At 40.7% G+C, this 25,365-nt stretch overlaps 1 protein-coding gene across 2 annotated transcripts in view; it reads left to right on the forward strand.

The window, feature by feature from the left end:
* The window catches only part of ptena (phosphatase and tensin homolog A), a 50,202-nt gene extending 25,038 nt beyond the window's left edge, over positions 1–25,164 (forward strand). The window contains exons 4-10 of one of the 2 annotated variants that reach the window (XM_036592752.1): positions 2,234–2,277; positions 4,862–5,100; positions 6,518–6,659; positions 11,153–11,221; positions 14,422–14,588; positions 18,663–18,968; positions 23,971–25,164. In XM_036592752.1, the coding sequence (XP_036448645.1) occupies positions 2,234–2,277; positions 4,862–5,100; positions 6,518–6,659; positions 11,153–11,221; positions 14,422–14,588; positions 18,663–18,968; positions 23,971–24,156 (1,153 nt within the window). In that variant the 3' untranslated portion in view covers positions 24,157–25,164. The remainder of the gene's footprint in view (positions 1–2,233; positions 2,278–4,861; positions 5,101–6,517; positions 6,660–11,152; positions 11,222–14,421; positions 14,589–18,662; positions 18,969–23,970) is intronic. The other variant, XM_036592753.1, reaches the window with a different exon arrangement.
* The last annotated feature ends 201 nt before the right edge of the window (positions 25,165–25,365 follow it).

A 25,365-nucleotide genomic window follows, 5' to 3' on the forward strand; every position in this document is an offset into this window, starting at 1 on the left:
TCCAGGCTATGACGCTTCGATCTGCCTGCCAAGTCCCTCACAAATTACATAACCAGACCTCCTCTAAAACCAGTATAGCTCCAATAGGGCTTTATTGTGATGGCATTGGCGTTCCTGCTCAATATGGGTGAAGTCATTACGAATGTAAGGGCAAATGGGTTGATTCTGCATTCTCAGTGGGTTTTATTGATTCATTTTTTATTCATTTTTTAATCTACCACCATGTTACGAATGAATACACCACGTCAGAGCTAACTGACAGTTTTAATTAGAATAATAAGTTTGTTATGGCTTAAGTACAGCCATGCCAGCTATGTGTGCAGCATTCATACTGCATCACGTGTTTATTTTGTGATGCTCTATTTTTGCTTTTAGCGTCATAAAACTTACATAGCTTATGTTGGGTAACCAGCCACGGCTTCTGATGGGCAAAGCAAATCTACTCATCACATGTAAATATTTAGCTGCAGAAATATGAAAGAATTGCAGGCCAGGTTTAAGGATAATTTGTAAAAATGTGTATTTTATATGTGCAAATTGTAAAGCATTGTTGGGCCGCTAGTTCGAACAAACTATGAAGGATTGGTATGTAAAAGTTGGGCTCTACCAGAACGTATAGCTGATACCTTATATAAAATTTTTGGGAAATGTTTTAGGAATGGAAATGTGTTTGGTGTTTGGTGTTTTCCTTTTGGTTGATGTCAAGATTGTGTTTTATATAATCAGCTCTGGTTGTGTAGTTGTTCTGCATAGCCTGACTGAGTTTAGGTGTTGCAGAATCTGGCCAATCCAGTGTCGTACGATATACAGTCCATACTGAACTGCCAGTGTTTGTTTCACGATCACTGATGAGTATTTGGTGAACGTTATATCCATGATAAGTTCCATAAAATGCCCCTGTTACCCGGCCCAAAGATTGAAGACCCCCAGAGATGGTTTACCATAACAAAAATAAGCAGAATTTTCTGTTCGTCCTTCTCACACTGTTGGTGGCGTTTGCCAAACTGAAACGTCATTTCTGGGCAGATTATCTATGGAAGGCAAGGAGCGCAGCGTTGCCAGCGAGGAGGAAGAGTTATTACAGAAGTGAATTGCTGCATTCATTATTTGTTCCTGGTTTGGGTTTAAAAATAGCAACGGCAACCAAATCAGTATCACTTGTAAAGTATGTAACTGGTGGAACAGCTTTTAGCACAAATCAGGAATCCAAAAGTAAATCAACCTGCTGTCTCTTAGTGTTGAACTTCTGAAAGTTGAATGGAGAGAACAACTTTTTTACCGAGTGCCATAAAAAAAAAAAAAAGCACCATACGTTGTCAAAACTGACCTGGAGCCGTACAAATTGACAGATTACCACAGTTACTACATCCAAACGAACGCCTTTCCTCAAAATCTTCAGTTTTATCAGTACAAAACCAGGTATTTTCACTATTATGCATTATTATTATTATTATGGTATGTATACAAGGAAGGGAAAGAGAGCCGTTGTTTCCCTTCTCTACTTTCCTAGAAGGCTTAATACATGTTAGTCTTTTACTCATCATCTTATGTTTTTTATTTCGCTTTTACTCTTTTACCTCTTTTATTCAGCTTTTTTTTCTTCCCTATTTTATGTAAATCTTACTATTTTTATATTTTAATCTCTTACTCTGTTGTTTATATGTGTGCTGATTTGATGTGCAGCACTTTGGTCAACGCAAGTTGTTCTAAGAGCGCTTTATAAATAAAACTTACCTACTTAATGTTTGCCATTTGTGACGAAGCCCAATCTAGTCTTGCCTGATTGGCTGATTGCACGGTGAGGCAGATTTTGCTGTTCCTCAAACCATCATGCGAGATGAGTCAGTGCTCCCTGTTGAAATGAATAGGATGCAGCGAGACGAAATTGCATTGGATGCGTACAAAAAGACCCCCAACTTGTTTTGGCTGATCGACTGTATTTTGAATAAGGGAAAATTGTGAACATTTTTGGTGGATCTATCGCTTTAACTGTTGCTTGCTGGATACTATTAACACAGCAACTTAATGTTTATTTACATTAAGAGATCAGTTTAGGTTGCAAATAAATGAGTTTATCAAATTTGGTTTATGTCTGGCTACATTTTGCAATGTTGTTTCCCTTTTACATACAATACAGATAATCGAGAAGCACAGTTTAAAATTTTGGCTAATGTTGTTATAGTTTGGTAAAATCCTATGTAATTTAAACTTGTGTAATATTCAACACTTTCAGATGTGCAGAACGACACTATGACGCGGCCAAATTCAACTGTAGGGGTGAGTACGGTTTATTTGGCAACAGCTTTCCTAAGAAAAAGTGGTAACACTTTATCTGGATGGTCCATTGTAGATTCTTTGTAAATGTTCAGTGTATATTTAAGTAACGTTCGTCTGAATGGTCATTAAATGCCACTGAACTTAAGTTGAGTGTAACTTAGATGGGTCACTATAGATGCTTTGTAAATGCTCAGTCTGTCTTTCAATAACATTCAACTAAATACCCATGAAATTCAACTGAACTTGAAGTTCAGTGTGAAAGAGTTTATTTAATCTGACCCTAACCTTAACCTCAAAGCAAAACCTACATCTACTCCTAACCCCAACCCTAACCATAATGTTGTTGATAATCAACTGAGGATCACCAGAACGTTTGTTAATGATTTAAGTAGCTGTAGAGCATCAATAGAGGACCATCCAAATAAAGTGTGACCGAAAAAGTATATCTTTCTTTTTGTAATGAAAACCACCACTTTGCAAACCGCTGACCTTTGGTGTATAGTGCTGTATTTCTATTAATTAATGCTAATACTGAGTATTAATTACTGCTAATAAAATGAGTGCGTCAGTGTGTGAGACCGTAAGAAGGAGGGTTGAGGGGTTGTCTGCGCTTACTGCTTTGTTCCTTTCTGAAGTATTTTCAGGGTTCGTTCAAAGCTTTTAGTAAAGCTAACAAAGGGTAACAAATGTTTTTCTGAACTGACTGATGCCCGACCAAAATAATAGACTTTAAAGGCCTCAGCACTTCTTGCGAAACAAAATTCTCGAGGGTTGTGCGAAGCTGAAAGCTCCACGTCGCTTTGACATTTTATAATAAGTTTCCTGGCTGCTGGAAAACGATTCCATCACTGTTCTAACCTCCTTAATCTCCAGGGTATATTTTGTTTTTTCCATCTGAATTTACATGCCCAAATCGTAAGGCAAATTATTCGGTAACTGCATGAAATAAATGTAAATTTTTATTTATTATTTTTTTTTTTTGAAAAAAAAGCTCCCCTCAAATTAACAGAACATGTGTTTTATGATCATACACATATTGCTATATGCTTACAATTTACTGCTGAAAGCCAAAAATCTTTTAAAAAATCTTATAAAAGTAAAAATAATTTTTACAGAGCAGATCACTGAAGAGACGCCATCTGAGAGTTTGTAACTCAGATTTGTGGAAAAATGGGTCGACTTTCAGTAGAAAAAAAAACTGAGTTCAGCTTCTTTTATTATAAAGGTTTAAAATCACATCACCCATCTATTTGACTGGAAAGAAGACAGTTACAGCTCTCATACGACCCCCACCTTTAGAATGTAGCTTATGAAATATGAAAGTTATGAAGAATATGACGAAGTACATTTTGGAACCACTGGTGGTCTCAAAGTTGAAAAGGCCAACTATGGCGACGTTTGAGTTCAGAATACCGCCACCATTTAAGGTGGAACGGGAAAATTCGAACAAGAAGCTGGTGAATAGAAAGCCAACTTCAGATATAAGAGAACCTGTATGTTTTGGTGCTTAGTACTAGTTACTACTACCGAATAATAGGCTTCATATCTTACATTTTCGGAGATGTTCATTGTTTATTTAACAAATGCGCGTTTCACAGTGAAGCATTAGTGTCTGCCAAAGCCGAAGCTCCTCAAAGTCCATCTTTGTTTGATGGCACACCTCTTTTTTACCGACCAATCAGAGGCTTTGTCACGTAGCGTCTTCGTCCACAGAGTTCGCCCAGCTGCCATGCGCGTGACTCGGCGAACGAAGCCTCCGCACAACGTCTGCGGTTGTTCGTTTTCTCCGCAATTACATCATATTGTTCGCTGAAGCCAGGCGAACGTCGTCTCCGCAAGAAGTCTGCTGAGGCCTTTAAGCAGAGCTGGCTCCTTAGACTGTGGCGCGCAGAAGGGACAATTATTGGGCATTGGTGACAACTTGGATTAGTGCTCTAGTGGGTCAGCATGACAAGATGAATAGACAGTAATTGCATTGGTGCGACTTGTTTCATAAACTTGAGGGCAACAGTGTGGACGAGTGGAGCTGTGGACCATAAAATATTGAAGTAATAATGAATTACTAAATTCAAGCAAGCTAAATAAACCCATTTCATATCAAAATCTCATTCCAGAGTTTTAATATTTGTTACAGTTTTTGTTTAAAGTGTTTGGTTTATTTGGAAGCGTTTGAAGCAGCTCTCTCTGATGGCCAGTTGTTCATCAGCCTTTCTTTACTTTCAGTTTTATCTTTTTATCACTCCAGGCAAGACAGTTTTTAAAGGCAAATTACATGCAAATGGAGTGGTCAACCTACGTCAGTTATACAGTATACAGGTAAAATTGGCCAACTGTAAAGAGGAAAAAGATCAAAATCAATTTCTAGATGAATAATAACCATATTTTGTCCATGTTGGTTCTATTTTATTAGAAATGCGCCTAGAGCAGCTCGAACAGCCTAAAGAAGGTGTCCGTTCTTCAATACTACAAAGTTTTGTCTTTTACTCTTCAAAAGCACAGTCTGCTTTGGTAAAGTAGTCTTGACTTAGGAGTCCGCTGTAAACTGCATGATGCTGATTTGCTGTGTCGTCTGTATGGCGCCCAGTTGCACAGTACCCGTTTGAAGACCACAACCCCCCTCAGCTGGAGCTGATTAAGCCCTTCTGCGAGGACCTTGACCAATGGCTGTCTGAGGACGAGAACCATGTGGCGGCCATCCACTGCAAGGCTGGCAAAGGTCGCACGGGGGTCATGATCTGCGCCTACTTGTTGCATCGTGGGAAGTTCCTGGAGGCGCAGGAAGCTCTGGATTTCTACGGAGAAGTGAGGACCAGGGATAAGAAGGTGGGTAACGCTTAAAAGCTGAACTGGTGGTGAATGAAGAAGCAGACTGCAACAAAACATTACATTCAGAAGGCTTCGTCTGTTGATATTTGCTTTGAGAATAGGCGGTGAAGTGCGGCGATATGTACATAGATATGCTTGATCCATAGTGAGATCAGCTTTCACATGCTAACCCTAGGCGTGCAGAAACTGCTTTGAACCAGAGTACATTAACTCAAAACAGGCCAGTACAGATTAACAAGATGAAGGCCCAGTCCCATTTCTTATTTTTACCCCTACCCCTTGTTTTCGAGTGTCACCCTAACCTCTTGGAACTGAGCTACAAGCGGTAGTGGTTGAAATCTTGCCCTACAAAATGGGACAAAATAAAAAAATCAACATTGCTTCATTAACAGCTACCAGCGCTGCTCTGTAGGCGACCCGGCCCGTCTGCAGTGACAGCAGAGGAGGGTAAAGTTCAGCTCCTCACTGCTGGGCTTTAGTTACATTTAGGGCATCATATGCCTTCAAAGAGGGGGGCAATTATTTATTATCACCCACCCCTAATTCTTCAGTGATATGAAGCTGAAGTCAGATATTCACCAGATTCTTGTTTGAATTTTCCCGTTCCACCTTAAATGGTGCAGCAGTTACATTCTGGCGCTTCAGGCGTCAGAACTGCTGGACTATTTAAGGTGGAACGGGAAAGCTAGCTAGCTAGCTACCGAGACATTAGCAATTTAATAAGCGATATGCTTGTTATGAAGAAAACGACCATAATACACAGAAACGACATTAAACTAAGATAAAACAGTGATTATTGTAATTTTTTAACAGAGAAAATTCTCACATTTGTGGGTTTCTTTGGTCTCTTGTTCTCCATCTTGCCGGTTTTTCTTTTTTTCTCATATCTCTCTGTTTGGAGTCTCTGAAAAACCTCCGTTTGGAGGGTCATGTAGCCCCAACAGTTCACCCTCCCCCTCTATCTCAACAAGAACTGGGACACCCTACCCCTAGACGTGAACACGCAAAACAGAGGGCTAAGGGCTAAGTGGTAGGGGCGAGGGGTGAAATGGGATTGGGCCTTAATGCCCCTGTTTATCATATTGGTTTGTCGCTACTCTGGCAGTAACATCAGCCCAGCGTTTTTAACAGAGTCTGTTTTAAATGTGATGCAACTCCTTTATATCTCAATTCAACTTCCTCTGCTTTTCACACATCACTGAGAACCATAGTGAATGCGTTGACACTAGATGTCCCACAGTAGGTTGCCATTCTGCCCTCCCTACAACAAGCTTTTTTAGTTTGTTGGTAAATAAGCATTTCAGGTCACGTCACTAAACCGGCTTGCGGGACTGGGTGGTCTCTTGCTGCTCCAGATTGTTAAACGCACTGCGATTCAGTTCGATTGTCTGTTCTTCTTTTGGTTCTCTTTCAGGGCGTGACGATCCCCAGTCAGCGCAGGTATGTGTATTACTACAGCCACCTGCTGAAGAACCAGTTGGAGTATAAGCCCATCGCCTTGCTCTTCCACAAGATGGTTTTTGAGACCCTGCCCATGTTCAGTGGGGGCACCTGCAGTAAGTCCAAACGCACCAGGAAGATTAGCTTGTGTTGTGGTCAAAAGGAGACCTATGGCCCAATCCCAATTCAGCCCCTCTTCACTTCCCCTTTCCACTTCCACTTGAGAGCGAACTTCTCTTTTGAGCTTGATGCTGTCATGTAATATGTTCCTTCAGTGGAGCTGAGTGGACCTGTCTTGTAAAATGACAGTTTTATCTTGAATTATCAGTTGCTGCATCACTTAAAACACAACCGTCCGCTTGGGGCAGGCGATAGGACCATATGTTGCCATTATCGCTATAAATTATTGTCAGTTTCCTGAGCACAGTGTATAGTGTAGGTATTGACAGTGTTTCCAATATTTAGGACATTAATGACATTCCAGCACTGCAAAAATTATATCTTGACAAGTAGAATCTTAAATATAGTTTAGATATTATATATCTAAAATGTCTCAAGTTGAGATTGTTACAAGCGTATTTTATGATTATTTTTCTTATTTCTAGACAAGTTTTACTTGTTCTAAATAATTTTATCAAGTAATATGCTACCCGTTACATTGGCAGGTAATTTCAAGCGTATTTCTTCAGTGAAGCAAAATTGTCTGGCAATATAATGGGGGCATTTGAGTTGATATATTGACTTAAAAGAAAAAAAAGATTAGAAATAAGTTAAATAAGTTTTAAAAGCTCAACATGAGATGTTAGATAGATATATATCAATTAGATTGATTGTTTTGTTTTTTTTTTTTTCCCCAACTAATTTTTTGGTTCAAGGTTCCTTATTATATTAAATATTTTTATATACTTTTTTCTTTAAATTCAGCACTTTTGCTTTGTTTGATAGCAAATATCAGAAACATAACAAAGGTATTGCACATTGCAGAGCTGTCCAAGTACTGCAATTTATTTTATTTTTTATTTATTTATTTATTTATAAACCATATCACTCACCCCGTCCACTCAAGCATCATGGGCTTACCCAACTGGAAGTGTCTAGGGGAAGTTAGTGGGGTTGGAATGGAGGTTGAGCATGTGTGTGTTTACCATTATCATAGGAATGAAGCTGATTGAAATGTTTGCTCTCTTTGGCTACGTTCACATTACCAGGCTGAAGTGGCACAAATCCGATTTTTTGCCCTAATGTGACTCAGATCTGATGTTTTCAGAGCTGTGTGGAAACGCAAATCTGATCTTTTCAAATCCGACCTGAGCCACTTTGTGGTCCTAGATCGGATACGTATCCGATTCGTAGCTGTGTGACCTTAATGTGACGCTCAGATCGGAATTCATGTGCTTTTTTCCACTGCGCTGCGCCATCATTCAGCGTTACCATGGCAGCAGCGCCGAACAGAAATTAAAGCCTGTAAACGGTGGAAAAGCAGCTCATCTCACCTTTTTCTCCTTCGTCTCGCTCTAATAATGAAGCTGAGAGCTGATCAGAGTAGGATGAGCGCATGAGGGTCATTTCAGGACGCCGGTTCGTCACATTAATGACAGATTTGAGTCACTTACCTAAACGAGTGTGAACCATCATGTCAGAGAGATCGGATTTGAGCAAAAAATCAGATTTGAGCGATGAGGCTTGTAATGTGAACGTAGCTTTTGATCCACTGTGAGTTTGATGCTCACATCACTTTTGTTTTGTAAAACAATGTTGTCATTGATATTGTTAGGACTGTATCTGTTGTATCTCTGCCTTGTTGTGGGGCTGTGGACACACAGAACGGTGTCTGTCCGTATGTGGTTTTCACCCCGTGTTCAGTCTTAGCTCTGTCCCTAACGGCCTAACACTCGTCTGTATTTCTCTTTTCCTCTGCTCCTACCTCCCGAGGGCTCTATTCTGAATTAGACTGCCGTACCACACACTCAGAACTCCAGTACACGCCTTATCCCTTTACATGAAGCAGTAGCTATGTGTGTTTGTAGACTAGGGCCTGACCGATATGACCATTTTGTCAAAGGCATTAATTTAAGGTACTAAACATTTCGATAACAGACCTGAGCTAATAATTGTATAATGCTTAATTCTTAAACAGCAGTAAACCGCAGTAGAGTTAGTTAAGCAGTGCTTTAGTGACTGTCAGACTGTCAGTGTGATTGTCAGATGGTCAACAATAAATTGTCAAATTTTACATTTTTTTAATAGATACATTTCTTAAACAAATCAAAAGCAATTTAGAAATTTACACATTTTTCCTCTTAACCCCACATTTTTCCTCTTAACCCCACACACACCGATCAGGCATAACATCCTTGTTTCTACGCTCCATGTCCACTTTATCAGCTCCGCTATATAGGTGCACTTTGTAGTTCTACAGTTACAGACTGTAGTCCATCTGTTCCTCTGCATACTTTGTTACCCTGTTCTTCAGTGGTCAGGACCCCCATGGACCCTCACAGAGCAGGTACTGTTTGGGTGGTGGATCATTCTCAGCGCTGCAGTATGAGTGGATCAGACACAGCAGGGCTGCTGGAGTTTTTAAACACCTCATTGTCGCTGCTGGACTGAGAATAGTCCACCAACCAAAAATATCCAGCCAACAGCGTCCTGTGGGCAGCGTCCTGTGACCACTGAGGAAGGACTAGAGGATGATTAGCTCAAACTGTGCAGCAGCAGATGAGCTGTCGTCTCTGACTTTACATCTACAAGGTGGACTGACAAGGTAGGAGTGTCTAATAGAGTGTCCACTCACTGTCCACTCTATTAGACGCACCTGCGTTGTCGGTCCACCCTGTAGATGTAAAGTCAGAGACGATAGCTCATCTGCTGCTGCACAGTTTGAGCTAATCATCCTCTAGTCCTTCCTCAGTGGTCACAGGACGCTGCCCACAGGACGCTGTTGGCTGTATATTTTTGGTTGGTGGACTATTCTCAGTCCAGCAGTGACACTGAGGTGTTTAAAAACTCCAGCAGCACTGCTGTGTCTGATCCACTCAGACCAGCACAACACACACTAACACACCACCACCACGTCAGTGTTACTGCAGTGCTGAGAATGATCCACCACCCAAATAGTACCTGCTCTGTGAGGGTCCATGGGGGTCCTGACCACTGAAGAACAGGGTAAAAGGGGGCTAACAAAGTATCAGAGAAACAGATGGACTACAGTCTGTAACTGTAGAACTACAAAGTGCACCTATATAGTAAGTGGAGCTGATAAAATGGACAATGAGCGCAGAAACAAGGAGGTGGTCATAATGTTATGCCTGATCAGTGTATGGTTGATCTGCCAAGACATGTTTGATGTCCAAATATTGGTGTTAGTTTAGCGCTGGAGCTAATAGGCTAATGTTGCTAATAAGCACTAGAAGATGAGAAGTCACACAGATCTTTCTATAAATACATCCGTAAAGCTCAACCCACTCAAACCACATCCTAGTCTTCGTTAATGGCTTGCAGATTTGTCAATGTGGTTTACAGCACAGTGTGACTTGCTGTGAACTACAAAAATGAACAAAACTTCACAGTAAAGCTGAACACTGGGGGTTGCCAGTTTGTTCAAGGTGCTGAATTCTGTTGAATTCTCGGTTGGAGAATCTGACTTCTCTTTCACTTACACAACCTGACAGAGGCATATGGACGCTAGATCATATATATATCGGTTCCCATTCTAAACATATATATTCAGTTACACGGTTATTTATTTAAAATAAAAAAAAACAACAGAGATCTTAAACGTAATCTGTATCATCCTTATTCCTGCATGTGCTTTGAATGGATTGAGAGATGATTTTGGGGATGTATCTGCAAAAAGGATTTGGGTGACTATTGACTTCTACTGTTTATTAGCAATGTTAGGCTCATGTTGAATGTTTATTATAACCATTATGGTCTAGTAATGAACATTGGCTGCCAGTGTCTTTCAACTCTACTGTCTTTTGTAAATACTGGAATAGAAGTATGAAGCCATTAAAATCCTCGCAAATTAACAGCTGTCTATATTTTAGACTGGCTTGTTCATTACAAATTCCTGCACGTCTTTAGTGATGTCATGTTTTGCCAGTTTTGTCCGGTATATTGAAAAAATAAATTTGCATAACCTTAATATCAGGTTGGTGTAGTGTACTGGGTAACACCCCTGCCTTCCACGCTGTAGACTGGGGTTCAGTTCCCTGCCCGGGTAAGCACCCTACACTATACCAATAAGAGCCCTTGGGCAAGACTCCTAACACTACCTTCACCTACCTGTGCAAAATGGTCAAATTGTAAGGTGCTCTGGATAAGAGTGTCTGCCAAATGCTATAAAAGTAAATATCAGTCGAACAATATATATCACACAGGCCCTAGGTTAGATGTGCGTGGACCTTGTGCTCCAAAGCCAGACTAAACCTCAGATCAGCTGAGCTCAATCTCTAGAATTCACTGTTTTTAGAGAGCCAACAGCCAAATTTTGGTCAGCGTCCCAGATGAGTGGGGCTTGTGGAGCAGAGGCAGTGTGAGTGTGGAGCTCTCGGCTAGGCTGCTGCTGCTGCTGCTGGCATGTTTAACCTCCTTCTCTCTCTCAAAGGGGACAGTACTGTTAAAAACAGGAGTGAGGCGAACCCCCAGGGCTTCAAGAAAGGAAACTGGCACTGGGGTAAAGCTGCATTCCCTTCATTACTACTGTTAACCAAGCAGGCTGAACCAACAACCCGCCCCCCCACCACCCCTTCAGCACAGCACCCTCCGTTTGCTCAGCTTAGGAACTTTAGATCTGTGCTGATGAGCTTAGTTTAGTGATGATGCTGATGAGAGTTTAGTGTGGCACTACAATGAGGAAAGGGAGTCTAAACCACAGGACTCAGCAGTTCAGGGTTTTCCTTGTTGGATTCTCTTCTGAACTCTAGTGCTGTGGTCATTATGGATTCACACTGAAATAACTTTGGAAAGGCTAACATTGGATAGTGCATAGATTGCTCTTTATTTTGGCTGCTAGGGTTGTGTACATTTTTATATATATATATATACACAGCCCCAAGTTGGGATGCTGTGCAGAATGTAAATAAAAATAGAATGCAGTGATGTGCAAATCATGTAAATCATATTTTAAAAAGTAATAGTACAAAGACGACTTATCAAATGTTGAAACTGAGAAATTGTATTTATTTATTTTTTTTAATATTTGCCCATTCTGAATTTGATGCCAACAACACGTCCTAAAAAGTTGGGACGGGGGCCTGTTTACCACTGAGTTTCATCACCTCTTCTTTTAGCAACACTCTGTAAGCGTTTAGGAACTGAGGAGACACTGCTGTAGTTTTGAAAGTGAAATGTTTTCCCATTTTTGCTTAACATAGGATTTTAGCTGCTCAACAGTTCAGGGTCTTCTTTGTCATTTTTTTTCATTTTATAATGCACCAAATGTTTTCAGTGGTGGCAGGTCTGGACTGCAGGCAGGTCAGTTTAGCACCCAGACTTCAAAACAGCAATGCTGCTGTAATACATACAGAATGTGGTTTTACATTGTCTTGCTGAAATAATCAAGGCCTTCCCTGAAAAAGACGTTGTCTGGATGGCAGCATATGTTGCCAAAACATGTATATATCACTAATGCCCCCTATACCATCATGAATACTGGCTTTTGAACTGTGCACTGATAACAAGCAGAGTGACCTTTAGCCCTTTTTCCAAAAAAAAAAATGTTGATTCGTTGGACCACAGGACACTTTTCCACTTCGCCTAAGTCCATTTTAAATGAGCTAAGGCCCAGAGAAGGCGGTAGTGTTTCTGTATCCTGTTTATATATGGTTTCTTCTTTGCATTTAAGAGTTTTGATTAGCATTTGTGGATGCAGTGATGAACTGTTTTCACAGACAGTGTTTTTCAGAAGTGTTTCTGAGCCCATGCAGTGATTTCCACTACAGAGTCATGTCTGTTTTTAAAGCAGTGCTGCCTGAGGGCCCAAAGATCACAGCCAGCAAATACTGAATCATTTAATGATATTATGAACCGTAGATGATGAAAAAAGAAGTTCTTTGCTATTTTATGTTGAGAAACTTTATTCTTGAATTGTTGCTCTGTTTGATGGTGCGGTCTTTCACAGAGTGGCGAACCCCTCCTCATCTTTACTTCTGAAAGACTCCGCCTCTCTGAGATGTTCTTTTAGACCCAGTCATGTTTCTGACCTGTTGTCAATCAACCACCAGGTGTTTTTAGCATTTCACAACTTTACCAGCCTTTTGTTGTCTCCCTCCCACATTTCTGGAACGTGTTGTTGGCATCAAATTCAAAACGTTTCAACATTTGATTTGTTGTCGTTGTACTATTTTCTATTGAATACAGGTTTCAATTATTTGCACATCATTGCATTTTGTTTTCGTTTACATTTTGCACAGCTTCCCAAATGGGGGTGGGTGTGTGTATATGTGTGTGTGTGTGTGTATATGTGTGTGTGTGTGTGTATATGTGTGTGTGTGTATATGTGTGTGTATGTATGTGTGTGTATATATATATATATATATATATATATATATATATATATATATATATATATATATATATATATATATATAAATATAAATCAGAGACCACCATTTTTTTTTAGTTTAATTTCCAGTCACGTTTGCCTTTTAGTGCATCATGTTTATTTTTTCAGGAGACTCTTTTTAGTTTTTAAAAAATCTGCAGGAATATTTTTCTATACCTCCAAAGTTCAGACTTAGAAGTTGCATTTTTGGTTTCGCATGATAAAAGTAAAAATCTGGGCTCTGGGGTGGTCAGTCCACTATTCTGAAAACGCCAGCAGGTTCTTTGTTTGATTTGCAGATTTCCTTCTGTTATTCGTTTCCTTTTCTCTGTGATGTTTTTTGTCAGTTACTAGAGGTGGGTGATAAAAATCTAATATCACAAAACTTTTAAGAAATTTTCAAGATACACGATACATCATGAGAAGCATGTAAGTGTCTTTACTTTTTTACTTTTTTCATGCGAAACCAGAAAAGTATGTAAGTGTTTTGTGACATAATTTGTCACGTTAATGATATGTTGTCATATTGCCCAGCCATGACAGCTACACATCCTTTCAGACTCGGTTTTGAGTTGTCTGTGCAAAGTTGGAAGGATGGACAGAAACACTTGTAGATTTTTTTTCATATCTGAATCAGGAGTGGAGCTTGATGAAAGCTTCATGTACTGTTTATCCGATGGTGATTTGTTAGGAGTCCCATTTTAATCATTTTTTGGAGCGTGAGTTTTGAAAACTCAAATATTTCCTGAAAATAAACTTTTTGGACTGGAAATTAAATCAACGAAGTGTGGGTTCTGACTTTGGCACAGTTTAAAAAAAAATAATATATATATATATAAATTAGATCTTGAGTTTAGGCTTGTAATGACTGCTTTAGAAAGAAGCATGCAGCACTAATAACGGCCCGACTTCCCCACGTTACCCACAGTGACGGCTGTGAAAATAGAAACGGTTTGACACGTGTAGAGCTGTTAGGTTTGTTACCACTGTTCAGAAAAGGGCCCTGTATGCTTGCCTGCCTGACTGTACTGCATGCTCTAGGGGTGGGCGGAGCTTTCTCTCCCTCTGTATCGCCCCTTACCTTATGACTGACATGCCGCTTCTGGTGGTGTCAGAAGTGTGGGGGGGCGGAGCTTTGTGATTCTGCTGGGTTTATCGGAATTGATCACTCCAGTAATTACCTGGCTCTCACTTCAGCCTTTCTCACATTGTTTCACCTTCATCTTTTGTTTTCACTTGAAATTTTCTTTTCTTACTTCTTCCCATTTTTTTCCTTTTTTTTGTCTTTCATCCTCCTCTCCATCTCCCTGCCTCCCCCCCTCTCTCCTCAGACCCTCAGTTTGTCGTGTACCAACTGAAGGTGAAGATCCACACGTCGAACCCAGCCCACACGCGGAGGGAAGACAAGCACATGTTCTTCGAGTTCCCGCAGCCTCTGCCCGTATGTGGAGACATCAAAGTGGAGTTTTTCCACAAGCAGAACAAGATGATGAAGAAGGTCAGTGAACACTTCAGCTTCAGTCCCTGAATAGTGCGACACCCAGTATCGGTAATACCAGTGGAAAATGCTGGAACAGGTATTAGAGAGGAAAACAGCTAACCTGTTACACACATGTGAGCAATAGAACACGAGAGGGAGTGTGTTATCGCAATAACACAGAACCTCGAGTGTTCTATTGCTTTTATACAACAGTTAAATAAATAAAGTAATAAATTAATAAACTGGGCTGTGAACGCGGCGTTTAATATGTTTTAATGTTCGCAGTTCCTTCACCAAATTATAGTTCCTTAACGAGCAGCTTGTTGCTACGTCAGAGTAACGAGCTCCACCCACTCGCTGCACAGCCGGCAGTTCGTTCTCCAGCTCCTTACACTAAATTCCCAAACTGTCATCACCACTGAGCAGCTTTTCAGTTGGCAGCTGTGACAGAAGAACAGCTGAATAACCTGAATCAGCCAGAAATGAACCCAGTACCATTCGCCAAACGTGTAGTCTGATCTTCAGAGTCTGACCAAATCAGACTGAGCCATAAAAGTGCTGCAATATCAGGTTTAGCTCAGTTTTGTCTTTTTTGCTCGGTCAATATTGATGTTTTGTTCCAACCAGTCTGTAAAGCATCTTACAGCCCATTTTGTTTGGCGAATAGTGTTGGGTAGAGGATAGGTGATAGAGGACCAATCAGAGAGGGGTCTCCTGTTATTCCAACAGCTTCAACAGCTAAACGTGGGCAGTAGAGGAGAGTGAGCTGCTTTACCTCTTCTCTTGGATTGGAAATGCGATAATTAATCATATTTTTATGCCGTCTTTGCGTGAGACTCAACTGCTCGTCTGCTTTGGCAGTTGAGAAGCACGCTGGTGGTGCGAGACCGCTGGGACAGGCTTGGCTGTTGTTTTAGCGCCCCCTGCTGTAACGCTCAGAATGCAGCTCGCTCTTGTGTTGCATTATGAAATGCGTCGTGACACATTTTTGAACACAACTACGCTTGAAGCCCCGTCTGTTTAGCTCGAAGCGTCTGCGTTCGCGTCCTTTCGTGAAGTATGTTTCAGGCCTAACTGTTCAAAGTGCTAGTATTTCCAAAAATCACTATTCAGGGACTCGTTATGAAAATATGCAAACCAGCAATTAAATAAAATGCAACAGTTTTGCTTGTGTTTGTGAGTGCGTTATACTTCGCTATTCCAAAATGTGAGTGCTTTGCCGAGGACACATCGTCAGGGACGTGTACCTCATGTAGAAGTCGAGTCCTCATCAGCATCCACCCTGATACTGGTTAGCTCTCTTAGCTGGTTCTGCAGAAGCAGCCTCCATCACTCATCCAACACAAGCACCTACCGCTTTCCCTCGGATGATTTTAATAATAAAACGTTTTGAAATGTATAGAGTGTTGGTATATTCTTGTTATATGGGTCATTCTACCGAAACGTCCACTTTTCTGTCTCCCCATAGGAGTCACTGGTGTTACTGGTCCTCATTGGTGTTACACATAAGAAAGGGAACACCAGAGACATTTTAGTGAAAAACGCATTTTACAAAATAACTGCTACAGAGCATCAAACCACATGTTGTCAGTCATGGAATATCCACTAAAATATGGAATTTAATCCATTTGTATTCTATTTCTTCACAATTACCTCAGAATAAAGTCGGTCACACCAGTGACTTCAGCTAAAAGCTTCATATGAAATCATGAGCTAAATGAGAAAATCTCTGATAACTGAAAGACACAGTGGACTCACCATGGGCTTTTCTTCATAGATCCTCAGAAAATAGTAAAAGGAAGTTGAGTGATGTCATCAGTGTGGTTTTTATTTCAAAATAGATTTTTTTGTCACGCAGTAACACCAGTGACACAACTCCTGGGGACAACAACTTTCATTATATATTTTATAATATTTATTTGGCATTTGTTTTCTTTGTCATTTAATTTATATATTCCATAGTCATGTATAGATTATTGTAGTTAAAATTGCAGAAAAACGTTTTTTACTTCAAAATATGGCCTCAGCCTTTACACATGACTGTGAGGATGAGCTCTTCTGTGGTGCTTAGAGTTCTAGATAATTGAGTTAAATTGCTGAATTGAGACTCAAGAAGGTGTAATTGTTAAAATAACATTGTTTTATTTTAAAAAATAAATAAATTGTAAGCCTAACATGTTTTTCAAGTGTAATACATCTGTAAAAGCTAGAATGACCCATATAACACCAGTACTGTTACCTAAAAAGGTGAGCCTACAGTTCTGTATTCTTTTTGTCCAAAGATTTTCTTCTTTTTTTAACTCTCACGTCTGTATGGATACTCAAATATCAACGTTAGTCAGAATGCACATCCCTAATTTGTATATGTCAAGACATTAGCCGTGTGTTTCCTCTTGTAGGGTAGTAGTGTTCACGTGGTTTAAACGTGTTACTTTTAGATCTCGCCATCTTAAATGAAGTGCTTAAGGCAGCTAAAAAAGGCTCTTTTTGAAGTTTAGTATAGTCAATATTCCAGGTTTTGGAAAAGAAAGTGGTATTGTGCCACCTCTGTATTGGAATTAGTGTCATGCAACAGTATTGATGTTTAATTTTAACAGAATTGATAGACAAACTGCAGTGTATGTCATATTCTTGATGTTTAATGTTGTTTAAAATTCATAAAAATTATAGTAAATTTGCTTTCTGGAAATCTGGCTTCTGTCTGATATACTTTAGCAATAAATTAAGACACAATAACCTGTAAGGTTCCCTTTGATGAAATAAGACTGTACCATCAAAACAAGCTACGCCAGAGAACACACTTCTGCACATTTTAATGCACAACTACTGTTTATTTACTGAATTTAACATACTTGAAATAAATAACACAAATTTGTGTTAAATTCAGTATGTTAAACTCAGAAAATAAATAGAAATTGCACACTAAAGTTTTGTTTCCTGAAGAGAATGTTAACTTATTTTCATTTAGAAAATCTAGAAAGCATGTAATTTGACTGGGGGTAGTTTTGGTTGTAAACGCTGATTGGCAGAGCCGTGGTCAGATATGCACACATCAGTTAAATTCTGCATTTATTATTATTATTATTGTGCCGTTTATTGAATAATCTGCATATCGCTGCTGTCGGAAGCTTGGATCTCCATTTTTGACAGTTTTCAGTTGTTGACATAATTTGAAAATACTCTTTGCACTTTACATTGTATGTACATTTCATGATAAATGGACTAAAAGAAATGACCCAGAATGGCTTGGAAAAAAGTCTGGTTCCATTGACTTACATTAAAAGTAACAGGTTTTTTTCCTTCTCCTAAATAGTTACCATTTCGGAGATAAGAGGCTTTCCTCCGACAACAGGAATATTATGAACCCTGGCAACCAGTGCCTACTGCTACAAACTACCTTTCTTTTTATATATATATATATATATATATATATATATATATATATATATATATATATATATATATATATATATATATATATATAATTAATGATCAGTGATTTATTGAACAGTGGTGGTTTTTATGCTGGTGTATTTTCTGATGAGCCAATTGAGGCCATCGATTTTACCACAGTTAAGCTGGCTTAGATGTCTTATTGTCTACTTTTAGCATACTAGCATAAGGCATGGGTTCATTAAGTTTATTAATGCACCCTTAGATATCATCTGATACTGTGAAATATTTGGAAAATCTTGTGATACTGAGTTTTAGCAGTGCCTCCCAACACTACTCCTGACCCTGTCTGTGCCTGTTGGCTACACTGTGCTGAAGTCAGCTCCGCTGCACTGGTTGACCTGCAGCTGGCAGTTTGTGGTTTAACAGCCTTGTTACAGCACCCATCTCCTTTTTTGTCAGTGACTCAGCTTGTATCTCCTGTGTCACGTCGCGTGTGTACATGCTTTTTAAATACAGCCTTTGTTGAATGTTAGTATTTGCATGCCGTCTGTATATGTGCTCTGTGCGTTTGGTTTGTTGGCATGTATATGTGTGTATGCGTGTTTGTAAATATGCGTTATTTATAGCCATAAAATGTAAATCCTCCCCTGTGTGTTTCCTTCTCTTCTCTTCTCTTCTCTTTCTTTCTTCCTGCAGGATAAGATGTTTCACTTCTGGGTGAACACTTTCTTCATCCCTGGGCCGGAGGAGAGCAGGGAGAAAGTGGAGAATGGGTCTGTAGTGAATGACATAGACAGCAACTCCTCACAGAGCCAGAGCTCTCCGACAGACCGCGAGAGAGGGATGGGAGCAAGAGGAGGAGGAGGAGGAGGAGAGAGGGAATGTGGAGGCGAGCGAGCAGCAGACCCAGACCGGGACTACTTGATTCTAACCCTGACAAAAAATGACCTCGATAAAGCAAATAAAGACAAAGCAAACAGATACTTCTCCCCCAACTTTAAGGTGAGGACACACAACAGACTGGGCTTGGTTCAGATGGATGGTAGCAGCATCAGACAAGACTACAGTCGGGGGTTTAGAACTCCTGACTGACTTCATTTTGATTCAGTTCAGTTATTTAGGTGTGATTCACCCCTGCCTTATACCCTGTAGACTGGGGTTCAATCCCTGCCTGGGTAAGCACCCTACACTATACCAAAAAGAGTCCTTGGGCAAGACTTTCAACACTACCTTCACCTACCTGTGTAAAATGATCGAATTGTAAGTCACTCTGGATAAGAGCGTCTGCCAAATGCCATAAATGTAAAACAGGAAGATATCTGAAACACTGAAATACAGTATATGTGTGTATAGAGCTGAGCGATATGGCCAAAAACGTTATCACGATAAACAAAATTCATATCGTTCGATATCGATACATATCGCGATAAATGTCAAATCATGATTTCTTTCACGTTTGAAGGCTAATTTTGCTCCTGGGTGGTTAACTGTGGTTTTAAACTATCACTTATGGTCCGATCATGACAAACACTCGGCAAACAGTGGAACATTTCACTAATCTGTCATGGAAGAGTGGGAGAAAGTTTCTGAGCTGCTTTTATCAGCTTGAAATGCACAGCTGCAATTTTTGTAATACTCATAATTTAAGAAAGAAAACAGATTATTTTTAGCTGTCTGGTGACGAGCGCTCGGCTACCCCGCTACAAACGCTAAACAAGTGGCCAACAACAGAGCTAAACTCTTTAGTTTCTCAACGTCAACTCGGTTCGGTAGGTCACTGCTGTCACTCCTACCACATCCATGTCAGAGCAGATCACAGTATTCAGACACCAGCTAGACGGCTGGGTTTCTCTATGCTACCGTAGTAGTTTAAGGGGTGAACCGCAGTATATCTGACGCTCGCTGTGTAAAAGCATTATCTGCAGTGTGAATCTCCCACACCAGTCACAGAGTCCTCCTTTTAGGTATGTTTAAACTGAAATCGGTGCTTTTGTGTCTTGTTTGATCTACAGTATCATCAATTCACCGTGTTTTGCCGGAGCCATGCTTCAAGTTAGCCAGCAGCTAAAAACAGCTAGCCTGGAGAGACAGCGCTCTCCCGCTCTCCAATGCCTCACAGCTTCCTCAGTTTACTTTCGAACATGAACCACTTCTTTCTTTCACTTTCGTTGCTCGAGAATGCACTAATACTAAAATATGACGGTTTGGCGCTGTAACACGGCGCTGCAGACGTGATTTAACACCGCTAAAGTTGTTAGGATGCACGGAAAGAGGTGAGTTCACTGTAGGACAGTACAGTTACACCACTGACCTCGTCACTCACACTCGGTCACAGGAGAACAGATCGCCGGTCGCTTCACTCAAACAGGGACTGTATAACTCCGCGTTTCAGACGTTGCTAAAGTATATTTGGCGACCCTTTTTTACTCGTGGCCTCCTCCCTCTCTAATCAAGTCGAAAAATTCGGAAGTGCGCCCTCTCCTGGCGACAGCAGAGTAGTGTCGTTTTCCTTGCAGTAGAAAGCGCCTCCAGGGCTTTCGCTAAAACGTGGAAGTGTGAGAACGGTGTATTATATCAAACATTTATCGAACCTGTCTTATCGCTCTATCAAGGAAAAGTTATATCGCGATACTTATCGTTATCATTTTATCACCCAGCCCTATGTGTGTATGTACATAGCCAAGCCATAAGTTTATCTTCTAGGGGCCGTTGATATAGTGTAGAAATCTTTCCCATTTCAAGCAGTATCATTCAAGCCTGCCCAGCAGAGAGAAGGAAACCCATTCATATGCCGCCACCTTAGCAAGCAGATTAAGCCAGTCTGAAATTGATGGTGCGTAAACTGACTTCCATTGCTGGATGAGCAGCCTCCTGCCCAGCGTAATAGCAGTCTGAACACATTTAGTGTAGATAGAAGGAGTTTTGTCTTTCAGAGTGGACGGGTCACCCAACAAAAAAGACGAATGCAAAAGGGGACTTTCTGGCCAACAATTCTCTGAATACAATCGTGGACCGTAGGACATGATGGACCCTCATCAGTGCACTTCCAGCACCCAGGATTGTTTTAAAGGTTAACCTTATACAGTGTAGAATCTTAAAAGTTGATTTCATCGAACATTTAAGATTCCTACATAATTTTATATGTACGTGGTGCTGGTGTGTTAGTGTGTGTTGTGGTGGTCTGAGTGGATCAGACACAGCAGTACTGCTGGAGTTTTTAGACACTGTCCACTCACTGTCCACTCTATTAGACACTCCTACCTTGTCAGTCCACCTTGTAGATGTAAAGTCAGAGACGACAGCTCATCTGCTGCTGCACAGTTTGTGTTGGTCATCCTCTAGTCCTTCATCAGTGGTCACAGGACGCTGTTGGCTGGATATTTTTGGTTGGTGGACTATTCTCAGTCCAGCAGTGACACTGAGGTGTTTAAAAACTCCAGCAGCACTGCCGTGTCTGATCCACTCAGACCAGCGCAACACACACTAACACACCACCACCATGTCAGTGTTACTGCAGTGCTGAGAATGATCCACCACCCAAATAGTACCTGCTCTGTGAGGGTCCATGGGGGTCTTGACCACTGAAGAACAGGGTAAAAGGGGGCTAACAAAGTATCAGAGAAACAGATGGACTACAGTCTGTAACTGTAGAACTACAAAGTGCACCTATATAGTAAGTGGAGCTGATAAAAAGGAGGTGGTCATAATGTTATGCCTGATTGGTGTAGGTAGCACTTTTCATTTGCAGCTCAGACCACTGTTAAGGACTGCAGGTTCTGAGTTCTCCAATTCAGTAGTTGTAACTAATAGCCTTTGTAGTGGTGGGCGATATACCAGTTCATCCACAAATAAGCACCGATAGCGTGATGTACTATGCAAACTGCGCTAATGTTGTCCATTGTAGCTAAAAGGCTGTGGCAGGGGTGTTTTAGGCCAGGTTTCTCAGCAAACCCTCGATCACCTCCTTCATTCTAGACCAGGGCTCGTTACATGAACACACAGCTCTTTTACTGTCCAAGCAGAATCAGATTTGTGGGTAAAAATAAAATAATCCTCCTTTACAGTAAAATAAAGCTCTGCTGATCGTTCAACACAGTTTAACAATAAATGGTCTTAAACTCTGGAGTTAATGTAGAACTGCTAATTCACCCTTTAACCCTGAAGGGTGGTGCACAAACTATTGGTCACCATAACAACGCAGACAGCAGTCTCGCCAAGGTAGAAGCTAACGAAACGGCAAAGAGAGAGATTTAAGACGAACATCGATAATTTGGAGACGAATGGACTTCTGTGCATTTATAATCACTTCAGCTGGTTTCCTGATTCGTTTAATCTGCATTGAGAAACTGACACACTAAAAAGTCGCGAAGCTGAAGTCAGTTTCTCATTCGCCAGCTTCTTGTTTGAATTTTCGCATTCCTCCTTAAATCTTGCAACAGTTACCTAACTGTAGTTAACTACATTGTAGCGCTTCAGGCACCATTTAAGGTGGAATGGGAAAATTTGAATGAGAAGCGACTTCAGCCTCGTTAAAAGCCAAACGTTGAGAGACATTTTACAAGAAACTGTTCTGCTTTTGTGGAAAGGTTTCCTGTCAGAGATGTGAGAAAATGACTATAGATGAGCTAAAGCTATGCTAGTACATTAGCGCATACTGAGACATACAGCAAAAATGGTGAAACGTCACTTCAGTAAAAATGGACATGAAATGTGGCTCCTAAGGTGGTTAGATTTTTGTTGAAACTTGACAAAATAGCTCTTTTTAACATTTGGGCTACCAACCTCTGCTCTAGTCCATTGCATCTGAGGTAGTCCACTTTGTTTTTGAAGCAGTGGACATAAAGGAATTTGTTGATCTTTTGAGGTTAGCCTTAGTGTAACATGGGCCGATTACTTCCCTTCCTCTCATACGGGCTGAGAAGCTGCCAGACTCAGTCAGCTGCACACAGCAATCTGTGGACCAGCTGGTACTGAAGCATGAATGACTGTAATATTGTAATATTTTCCAAATTACAGCAGTGTCTGACGGTCGGAAAGGCGAATACAATACATCAGACGCTTGTATGACACAAATGACTCGAGTTGGCTTCTTATTCAAATTTCCCATTCCGCCTTAAACGGTGCAGCAGTTACATTCTGACACCTGTGCAGGACGCCAGCGTGTAACTGCTGCTACATTCAAGTTGAAATGGAAAATGCACACAATTAGCTGGTGCCTAAGAGCCAACTTGCAGCCTTGATATGAAACGTTTACCACCACTTGGTGGAATAAAGCAGTACTGACAAACGTTTATCAGGGTTTTTTTTTTTCCAGTTTTGGTTTTACTGTTTTGCACAGTAAAAGTACTTCAGATTAACTTCGGTTTTTAAAAAAATGGACGTCCCAGAATAATAAGCCACTCTTAACCTACAAAAATAGCTCTGCTCAAGCATCTGTCTTTTCCATCATCTGGAAAAAATGTATAGAAATCTTTATTATGCTGTGATATAAATTATTGACCGTACTGCCCACTGCTAAGCCATTGTAAAATAAAAATATATGTAAACACGCATATAATTAGATTTGTTTGAGTGGACTTTTTCATGGCTTTAATGAGAATCTCCCTCTCTTTCTCTCTATCTTTTTCTTTCTTTCTCTCTCTCTCTCTCTCTCTCTCTCCTTCTTGCTCTTCCTCGCTCTCTCGCTCTCACTTTCTTGCTTTCTCTTTCTTGCTCTGTTTCTCGCTTTCGATCTCTTGCTCTCTCCCTCACTTTCTCCTGCTCTTGTTCTCTCCTCTCTCTTTTTTTTTCTCTCTGTCTCTCTTCCTCTTTCTTTTTCTTTCTCTGTCTCTTTTTCTTTTTTCTTTCTCTTTCTGTCTCTTTCTCTTGCTCTATCTTGCTCCTTCTCACTCTCTTTTTTGCTTTCGTGCTCTCACTTTGGCTCTCTCTCCTCTCTTTCTTGCTCTCTTTCTCGCTCTCTCCCCCTCTCTCTCCCTCCCTCTCTCTCTCTCTCTCTCTCTCTCAGGTGAAGTTGTATTTCACGAAAACAGTAGAAGAGGCTTCGAACTCTGAGGCCAGCAACTCCACCTCGGTCACTCCAGACGTGAGCGACAACGAGCCGGATCACTACCGCTATTCCGACACCACCGATTCCGACCCGGAAAACGAACCGTTCGACGAGGAACAGCACACACAAATCACAAAAGTCTGAACGCTTTTTACACGCACACAGCCACACACACACACACACACACACACACACACACACACACACACACACACTTCTACACCTGGACATTACAAACAAGCAAAACCAACCAACACCAGAGAAAAAAAGGAGAAAACTTGAAAATGTACTGAAGAGAAAAGGACCTTCCCGCCCGACCCCCACCACCCCAGCACCCCAGCCAGGCGGCCCCAGGACAATTTGTGTCACGATTGTGTCAGACACCATCGATTATAGAGGAAAAAATATCCTGACCAAGATGTTGTTTTATTATTATTATTGCTATGATTATTAATATTATTATTATTATTCGTGTGGATATTGACACCGTTGCCTGAGGTGGGTGGGAGGGTCCTGTAGCTACTCTGTATATATATAAAATCCCTTTTTTTTGTGTCAAAGATGACGAAAACTAGGCAATCAGGCGAGGAGAGGAGAAGAGGGACAGAGAAATGACCACACACATCTCTCCCTCTCCCTGTCTTCACCCAGGCCAGTGCTGCAATCACTCTCTCCCTCTCTTCCTCTCCCTCGCTCCCTCCTCCCTCCCTCCCTTCCTTTACTGTGAATGCTTCTCGTGCTGTCCGCAGGCGCCTACAACCTTTTTGACCCCGACCCTATGTATGCTGGGATACGTAGTTCTTTCGTAGTTCCTACCGTATAGAGGCTACGGGCTACGGTGTGTCAGCGTTCTTAGTCCAGCCCCGCCCACTTCCCTCCCCCCCTCCAACCCCCACCCCCCACTGTGTATAACGTTAAATTATGCAGAAAAAAATGGCATCCCATGTAATTGTCAATGTTTTTTTTTATCCTAAGATAATAAAAAAAAATATAATACACAAAACCGCAGGGAACCAGTGTTTGCAATAATGTTAACACTCAAACATTTAAAGGACAAAACTGGTGTGCATGTTATTGGAGTTAGTGTCCATGTTTAATAAATGCTATACAATGTGTTTTTATTAAAAACAAAAGTGTCAGAAGTCTCTTAAACTTGTGCCTCAATTAAGTGGCTGACCTCATCTCATACAGTGGGGGAAAAAAGGTTTCACCAAATATAGACTTTGAGGTAGTGCTGGGCGATATGACCTCAAATCAATATCCCGATTAATTGAATATTTTACCTTGATAACGATTGGTTTTTTTTGTTGGTTTTTTTGCCCTCATAGTTCACTGACAAGGTTTGTACTGTAA

The sequence above is a fragment of the Colossoma macropomum genome, unplaced genomic scaffold (assembly GCF_904425465.1).
Source record: "Colossoma macropomum unplaced genomic scaffold, Colossoma_macropomum, whole genome shotgun sequence".
NCBI lineage: Eukaryota > Metazoa > Chordata > Actinopteri > Characiformes > Serrasalmidae > Colossoma > Colossoma macropomum.